Below are 9,576 nucleotides of genomic sequence, written 5' to 3' on the forward strand. Positions count from 1 at the left end.
TCAGCTCATTGCTGGTAGCACAACTGCACATGTAGTTTTTCACACTGAGGTATATTGGGATGCAGCTGACTATCTTAATCTCAACGGCATTCTTAAAATGGAAGTGGAAACTACAGGAAGATGGCTGATGGCCGTACAGCAGCTAAAATCTCTCTGCTCACAGGCATTCCACAGATGAGTTGAGTTTAAGGTGGGACTCAGTTGTGAGCAAGCAGCAACAACACATATTACAATATCTCTCTCTCTTTATCTTTATCTCTCTCTGTTTAAAACTGCCTACCTGGCCCACTGCTGGTGAGTATTTTAGTTTGATTTGTGTCTCTTCTGTCCTTCACTCACATTCCCCTTCTTTAGGCTTTAGGCTTTAACTTTAGGCTACTCTATTGCCAATATTCATGGCCACTGCCATCAACAATGTCATCTATTTGTTATAACTCCATTTCTTAGAAATGCATTGCATACTATTTCTTGAAAGGCCTCTCCTGCTCTTCAATCAAGACTGGTTAGCTTAAGAGTTTTTTTTTTTCATTTCCTGGCTCTTGTATTCACTAAATAAAAGTCGTTATTCAAATGTGGTGTATTTTCCCCGTACGAGTTTTGAACTTTACAAGAATTGTTTATTGCGGGAACTGCAATTTTTATCTTATAGATGCCACAGTGCGTGTATGTGGTAACTATTATAGCGGTGATTATTTACCAAGACAGCTGTTTGGATTCTAGTCTGGCACGGGTGGTCTGTGTCACGCTCTTTTCTCGTAAATGACATCAACACTGCAATGACATTTCATTAAATTTGACAAAACTTCCTTTTCTCACCAGCGCCAACTTGTTTTGTAGCCTATACTAACTGGGCGACCATTCAATTGACAAACAGATGCAATCTTCCAACAAATACGCACAGAGGAATTGCCAGACACTCCGTTCATGCCATACTGTAAATCATCAAATAGAAATTGGGTTATTGGTCCCATTGACCTGAGAGAGGGAGATAAAGTCTACACAAATTGTAAAATGTTTGTAAAACGTTTGTAATTAATCATTAACCTGACACCAAGATGTCTGGCTTTGAGTCACTAGTGGGTTTGTCCATATTTACGCGTGTCCGTACAATTACTTCACTGTGTCTGACACAGTGTTACATTGGTCATTAGGTCAAGCAAAATGTGTGTCTTGGTGTTATACACAACCATTCTCATAAATGCAGTGTTGCAGAAACTTTTTCTCTTTGCGCAGATTACCAGCACAGGCAGAGATGATAGGTCCAGGATTGCTCCTCTCTTGACAACAGCTTTCAGTGTCCGTGCTTTCTTCCCCACTCAGCGCCGCGCCGCGTTATGGTGATCCGATAGTTGTGAAAAGCCACCACTAGTCGCCCCCAGTGCTCTTGCAGTCTCCAATTCTTCTTTCCCACTGTAGACTTAACGTCACGTCCGCACTTGAACTTGAATTTTATCCCATTGTACGGAGGCAGCCCTCACCACAGAGAGACAGAGAGCTCCCGGTGAAGCAGGACTCCGCCATCTTCATAGAGACAAGAAAGGTGGAAAAGCCAGCAGGTCTTGATTTATTTGGCAGAAGGGCGGCAGTCCATGTCCCCGGTCTCCACAGAGCCGAACAAGGGGAGCGTTTGCAAAGAGTTGGACTGACTGAAAAAAGTAGCTGACATTGCATGCAAAAGGCGAGTTCTGGTGTCCTGGGAGAAGTGACCATCGCTTGCTGAACCCAAATACTGAGAAGAAATTTGGATTTCTTAATTTATTTTATTAATATCAAATTATTTCTTTTTTTTTCTCTGTGAAGAAATTTCACAGTCGCTGATGAGCCATATAGTTGACTGGACGGAGAGAGGTATTGAGCAGACCTAAACTGTCAGAACGCAGTTGGCATCATATTTGACAGCCTTAAAAGGCAGAGAGACATTTTTGCTGGTTTGTTCACAACTGTCAGTCCCGGGCGTGAAACATCAAGGATATTTTTTTCCGCCTCTTCGTCCGTGGACAGATTGCGTTCATCAAACACCTTAACCAAATGTGTTAGTCACAGAATCTCTGAAAGCGAAGACTGTGTGTGTGTCCGCGGCGCGGTCGTAGGGCGCATAAGTGGACAGGAGGGACGAAGCGCAAAGGCATTTCAGCTTTTTGACCAAGGGACTCTGATATCGGTCCGACTGGCGGTCCAACGTGCAATCAGTGCCAGTTTCGTGGGGGTCCCGGGAAAAGTTACAGAAGGGAAACGAGGACCTCACAAAGGAGGGGAGGCAGCCGATCATTCCTTGTGCAGGTCACCGGGCGATGCCAGTGTAAATGCCAGGGCAATGTCCCGTCGCAAGCAGGGAAACCCACAGCACTTGTCACAAAGAGAAATCATAACACGTAAGTCTTCTGCTTGTATTTAATCTTTATGTGAAGTTGCTTTATTTGCTGGATTATATTATGCATTGATTTATGATTGTTGTACCATTGTGCCAAAACTGTAGCCGAGAACACCAACGCTTAAAGACATGGCATATATTACCATAGTCGTTTAAAGTATGCAAAAGTGTTTCAATTTGGATAATTTTTCGGCTGAGAAATTTGTCGACCTTTTGTTTGTAAATTAGACAGAGGACAGTTTATAGCACAAACAGAATACCGGTGTCTAAATGGGCGATTGCTGTAGAAAGTGGTGGTTTACATGATGCAGTGATATTAATCTGTTTATCAGATAATGTGGGCGAGCTTTCCTAGTAGACTTATTAGGCGACTTACTGAAGTTGGAGTAAGGGCCTTCATGCACTTCTTCCAAAATAAAGTACATACATGAATATTCGGAAGGTATAAAAGTTTTAAACAAACCTTATACAAATACACTTTTGACTATTTAGGCCTGCCATTACACCAATAAGTTAGTGTAGGGGACTTAAAAACCGTGCATATGTCATTACATTGACAATGTCATACACACTCTTACTCTCCTGAATTCATAGGAAATGGATTACTACCAAGAGGCCAACCATATAACTCAACCGAGTCTTATCTTCTGCAAAGCCCCGTCGGGATATAGGCTACATTTATGTTTATCACTTTATCACAACATCACTTTATTTTTTCAAATGGTATATACAGATCGATGCCGTTTATACAAATACGTAAAGTATTCATACATTTATAACCATCAAAACACCTCGCATTATGTAGGACATTTTGATAGAAAACTTTAAACTAGTTCGGTGCCTTGAACCTTAGGTTCGTGAGACCTCATGATTAAGTTATAGGCCTACCATGTCTAAATAAAATGTATCAATGCAGTGAATATTTTTGTCCACTTTTATTAAAGATTTGGAGATCCAATTCAGGGTAGTAAATCGTCAAGTGAATATTTTTTAATTATGGGAATTTAACTTGAGATTCACCTTACAGAAAACAACAGGAAACATTTGTATAAAACACCTAATTTTACAGTGACATTGCTCCTATGAGTAACAGGGTAAAATAATGGCCTTGAATCAAGGTCTTACAGGTAAAATGTAAAATTCATGTACAAGCCTCCGCGTGGAGAAAGTAAACATTCGATGTGTCCAACCCAGAAAATACCAAGACATTTTCTTTATTTAGCAAACTACGTGTAGATGAAATTAAGTTACGCTGTGACCTTTATATTGAAATGTCTCAAAGGCCACACAAAAAGCGTTTGCATCATTATTATGATCTGTGCACACGGAGCAAAATAGGTAGATGACAGTGAACTGAAAGGATCGTTCTTCTCTGAACAGTCCACTTGCCCAGTTTGTGCCGAGAAAAGCAGAGGGTGGGAGTAAGCTAACAGCAGATTTGTATTTAAGCGAGTACTCCTGTACAACACTGCATGTTCCAGGTACTACTATCAATAATCCTAAATTATGGAAATTAAACTAAAAGTATGCGACCTTTTAGTTTCCGCCATTGTTGGCTACATACAATCTATTGATGGAAGACAATCGGTTTAATTTCCTGTATTTGAATTCACAGACACGCAATGTCTGAAAAGTTTTACTTAAGACCTGTGCGAGTTTGTGTGTAATAATAATAAAAAAGCATACTCCTTTTGTGTCTAGTTTTAGACGAATTCCCTCGACTAAGAATACACTACCGAAAGGTCTTTTCAGTGCTCAAGTGTAGTCTACACGTTTAATCTAGATAATTCGTAACAGAGGTCAGTGATGTCATCCCACCCAAATCTGTTTTGTGTTGTGCAGGGTTAGGACTGTGTATGCAGCACATTCTAACCCACACACCATTCCTTCCTTTATGGACTAATTACTTTGTGTGTGTAACAGAGAGAGAGAGAGAGAGAGCGAGAGAGAGAGACTCTTAGTTGCTTCACTTATAATTATTTACATTCGCTCAAAACACAATTCACAAAGCATTCCTTTCTGGTGTCTTTCGTCCAATATGGTTAAATGATGGCCTGTCAGTGTGTTGGTTTTCTATTCACCACTCCTGTTCTCACTGCTAATGTGACATGCACCTCTAAGAAAATAATTATTTGCATAAGCACGTAGGCCACCTTGTTTTGAGAAGCAGTGCAATGAAGTCTGTATAAAACTATGTTGTGATGTGTGTCTCCACCGAGAGCATGATTTTTGCAAAGCATGCACAGTGCAGTGCAGTTGCTTGCAGAGCAAGATCCTTATGATTTAGGTAGCATATAAACACACAAACACTCGACTGGCAGCATTTGTGGTGGATCTTGTCGTCCGTATGCGGTTCTCTGGCTTTCGTGTAGTCATGCCACAGCCCACCAGGCCTCTGCATGGACACTGGTGGAGGTGAGTAATGTGGCGATTGAGCGCGGGAGTGGTCTGATTACAGCCGGTGAGTTTGCTGAAGTCCCCCGCTCAGAGCCCAGAGTCTCAGCTGGGTGATCTCCCCCCTTCACTGCCACCCTCTAGCCCACTGCACGGGCAGCCACCTCCACTCAATGGAGGGGTAGATAGAGAGATAGAGGAGAGGAGAGGAGAGGAGAGGAGAGAGACATAGAAAAAGAGAGAGAGTGGTAGAAAGAGACAGGTAGCAAGAGAGAGAGAAGTGATGCCATATCTCTGGCTACCCTGCCTACATCTCTGTCTTTTTTGACAAACTGAGGGTATGGCTGCGTTGCTAATGAATGAAAGACGTCTGACACACAAATGATCACAGAGCTCTGTGCTGTAGTCCACGGGGGTAGAAGAAGGCTGGGTGTTTGGACTGTAGAAAAGCGTGCATATGCACACCCGTGTGTTGTTGTGTTACACAGAAGTATGTCAGAAGCCTGGGGCAGAAATCACTGGGTGTGCTTAGCTGGGATTCTCATACACATGATACAGCGACCTTGAGTAATCTCTGAGACTTTGTGGAAAATAATTGGTTTGTTTAGTCCTGTGCTGGATGCATTCTTGCGTGTACACACACGGTGTCAGATTTTCAGACATTGTGCACAAACACGAGACCAAACGCAAGCAGACCACGAGTTGTGTGTCATAGCTGAGAAATATGCTGCCATTAACACTGTCTTTTTATCACTGGTCTCTCTTAGTACGCTGCTGAGACAGGTCCACTTGTAGTAGACTAGAGATGGATTTCACTTATGTGAACTACTGTAAAGAAATATCATTCTACTTTAAATGAAAGTTGAATAGAAAAAAATTTAGTGTTTTTTTTCTACAGCAGACAGTAGTGTAGCTACACCTTTTTGCATGTAGGCATTCTGTTCTTTTTGTCAGTGCATTTTTTCTTCCCACCACAGTCACGTTTTTATGTCTTTTGTTGTATTCAGTTTTGTGTACCATGGACCCTTAAAGATCAACCTAGTGAAGGAGTTAATTCTTTGTTAATTTCTATCACAATGAGAGGACTGAGAGAACTTCCTTGGTCTGGTTTATGGGAATGACTCATGTGTATCATCTCAAACCTTCATCACTAGTAAATAGCAGAAATATTTTGTCCTCACATGTAGAAATATTAAGAGATAAGGCTGTGTTAAAAATGATGGTTTACTGTAAAATATATATGTATGTCATGCTGCATACAAATGATATTACAGTTTTGCAGAGTGCGCCATATATAGAAGTATTTTTTTAGTTTTGTGATACTTTCTAGTATGGTGTTTATAGCTGTTTAGTTCTGCTAATTTAAAAAATATCTATTTGTTGTATATTTTGTCATATTTACACACTTTACCGGCAGGTAAGTGGTTTTCGATGACGTTAGATGAACCGTTGCAGTCTAGTTAAATCAGCTTACATTTAAATGAATGGTTTCCTGTGGTCGGTACCACTTCAAACATGAGGGATGTAAACAGGGAGAGGGTTAAATCATGGACAGATTTAAGCACACATTTAAGAAAGGCTTTAAAAAGTTTTTGCATCCCATGTAATATAGAAATAGATATAGAAATAGATTTAGCTCCCAAGTTTGGTATCGTACCTGGACAAAACACTTTGAATGCATGCAATAAAAAAGGCAGACATGAGAAGGATGCAGTTTTTGCAGCATATTTGTGGTAGACCGGATGAACTGCAAGGAACACATGCACACTCTCTTTTTGACTTAAGATCAGAAAATGAAAAAAAAAAGTCAACAGTTATGTGACAGTTTCATGCTGTGATGTTTATAGTATCATTTACTGCAGAGCACAAATGTGAATATAAATTAATTACAAATGCAAGGGTACAAATCTGTCAAATAAATCCTTGATTATATAAAGATCAGGCGTGCTTTACAACGTAGTAGAATGTCTCCTTGCGTCTCAAGCAGAACCTACTAGTGTTCCTGGTGAGGCTGTTGTCAGTCCTGGCTTTTGGCGATCACACAGACAAACCTGCATGTTTCTGCTGGGAAGCCGAGGAGCCTGAGCTAGACGTGCTTAGACTGACCTGCTAGGGGGAGCTCTAATTCTGTGTCACCCAGAGGAAGGCAGCAGTACAAAAAAGTTGAAAAAGCATGTTGCCTAAATGTGTTGGTATAGGGCGAAGTTGAGAAAAACTTCTGTGCAGTGGCTTTTGACGACTGTGCATAGATGTTTCAGATAATATTGCCATTAACACGCTTGGTTCAGACTCTAACTGTCAACGCCTCTCCGCTGCAGCTGCTCTTACAACATCCTTACACACACTCTCTTATTCTCCCCCTTTGCTTTCTTCCAACGCCAGTGCCTGCTCTTAATGTGCATGCAACAGTTCCTGGTCAACGCTCTCTCTCTTTCCCTCTCTTTCCCTCTCTTTCTCTCTCTTTCTCTCTCTTTCTCTCCCCCTTGTTCTTTTGGTTTTCCTTTTTTTCTCAATTGTTTCTAACATTTATGTCAAACAGTTATTTGATTGAAGAGTGGAGATTAACTCTCCAACCCTCCAAAAGGCATTTTTTGGGTGCATCACTAAGTTTAACCTTTTATATTTATTTGTAATGAAAAACATACTGTACCTTTCAACACTTACAGTGAGTGTATATCTAATTTTTGACATTTTTGTAAAAAAAAAAAATACCTACTTAAAAATAACATTATAAATGAAAACCTAGAATACAAAGTTGGTTATTGCTAAATAAAAAGACAACTCCTTCCAGTCTAAATAATTACATCCACACATGTCGCCCCCCACAGTGAGGGCGTATTTTTCTTGTGGAAATTGACTAAATGTCTAGTGGGTGAGTTTGATAAATATGTCCGTGCGTGAGCGACTGCTCCCACCTCTCGCTGGCGTCCTCTGTGCCTTTTGTCTGCAGTGATGATGTAAAGACTGGTTCAGAGTGACTGTCCGTCAGAGTTAAATACCTGAGGAGGACCCACTCCTCCCAGACCCCCCTCCCCCCCCCCCCCCCCCCCCCTCCCCAATCCTCCCAGCCCTCCCAGCCCTTGCAGGCAGTGTCAGGAGTGTCAGGAGCGTCAGGAGTGTCAGGAGTGTCAGGAGCCCCATGCCCCTGCCTAGTCCGCCGTTCTGTCTGTCTTTCTTTCTTTCATTTTTCTCAGGGCTTGATTTATGAGACGTGGAGGCTCTTAAAAGCGGCCCAGTCGCACAGAGCTCAGTGTCCCACAGCTGGTCGAAGCGTGTAAGCTTTCTGGCTCTGGCTCTCACTCGTACAACTCTACGTTGGCTTGTATGTGGTGTGTGTGAGTGTGTGTGTGTGTGTATGAGAGAAAGTGTGTGTGTATATACTGTATGTGTGCGTGTGTGTGTGTGTGCGTCTGGTGTGTGTGTGTGTGTGTGTTTGTGTGCGTGAGAGAAAGAGAATGTGTGTGTGTGTGTGTTTGTGCATGTGTGTGTGTGCATGCATCCGTGCATGTTTCATAGTGGGAACATGAGGTATTGTGCATGTTCTGTGCTGTTTTGTAAATGGCCAGTTTGCACAGCACGGCTGTGTTGCACCAGAATGAGTAATAGGACTAGGGGAAAGGCCTGACCGCATGGCTATATGTGTGTGTGTTTGTGTGTGTGTGTGTGTGTGTGTGTGTGTGTGTGTGTGTGTTTGTGTGTGTATGTGTGTGTGTATGTCTGCTCCTGGGCTGAGACACAGATGGAGGAGACTTTATGAGCTCCCTCTTCTCTCTCTTTCTCTTTCTATCTCTGTCTTTCTGTGTGAAAATATCAGGTAATGTTTCCCTGATGAAATTGGCCTGGTGGAGGGTTAGAGGTGCTTATGCTCCCTCCCATTGGATGTCTCCATGTTAATCTCATTTCACTTGTGATGGGACTAATTCCCTCCTCTGATTTTTTCTCCTCTCCTTTTTCTTTTCTCTCCACATCTCCCTCTCTCTCTTCCTCTCTCCTTTTTTCTCACTCTCCTTTTTAAGTACACTCAAGCCACCTTGGTTCTCTTTTTTTTCTCCTCAAATACCTAGGATCAAATTCCACCGTATCATACATACGTAGCTGACACAAACTGCCTCCAGCAAACGTCTGGCCCAGATTTGGGATGAATCGTCAGATCAGTACCGAGTCAGGGCCACATCAGGGCCACATCAGGGCCAGATCTGTTCTGGAGGCAACTTCTCTCTCTGTCTTTCTCCTGGTGACGGCCTTATTTGCCCGCTCGTCGCTGCACTGTGTTAATGTGTACAGTGTGGCTGCAGCTAATCACAATCTAGTGCAGGTTACCCACATCTGTGAGACGTTACGTAGGGCAGGTACAGTAGATAAAATCATGCAGCGCCCAGGTGTGTTTGTGTGTGTGTGTTTGTGTTTGTGCGTGAAGTGTGTGTGCGTGTGTCTGTTTTGTGTGTGTGTTTGTGTGTGTGTGTGTGTGCGCGTGTGTGTGTGTTTTGCATTCCATTCCTTTTTAGTCTTGTGTGGCGTCAGAACGTCATTCGTTATGTGTGCCTCTTTTCCAAAACTGCAAGGCACGTATCGAGTTCACGATTGCGTCTGGTCTTCTAAGAGCATTAACATATTTGTGCGTTGCTTCTCTTTATTTGAGTGTTGCTTTGATGTGCTCCCAGACGTGATAATCTGTTGTGCTGATGGGCTGGGAAGAAAAACAGGAAGACAAGGGGAGGCCCTGGGTCTCTGGAGCCATTCGTTGTGAGGCGTTTTTTTTTTTTTTTCAGCACACGTCCTGTTAAAAAAAGAAAAAAAAATCATCAAATTAA

At 42.2% G+C, this 9,576-nt stretch overlaps 1 protein-coding gene across 1 annotated transcript in view; it reads left to right on the forward strand.

The window, feature by feature from the left end:
- Positions 1-2,314: 2,314 nt before the first annotated feature.
- The window catches only part of bcl11ba (BCL11 transcription factor B a), a gene marked incomplete at both ends in the record, with an annotated part of 48,790 nt that continues 41,528 nt past the window's right edge, over positions 2,315-9,576 (forward strand). Inside the window, one exon of the mRNA XM_080850671.1 lies at positions 2,315-2,372. Within this exon, the coding sequence (XP_080706797.1) occupies positions 2,315-2,372 (58 nt within the window). The remainder of the gene's footprint in view (positions 2,373-9,576) is intronic.

This window comes from Sprattus sprattus, assembly GCF_963457725.1.
Source record: "Sprattus sprattus genome assembly, chromosome: 13".
NCBI classification, from domain to species: domain Eukaryota; kingdom Metazoa; phylum Chordata; class Actinopteri; order Clupeiformes; family Clupeidae; genus Sprattus; species Sprattus sprattus.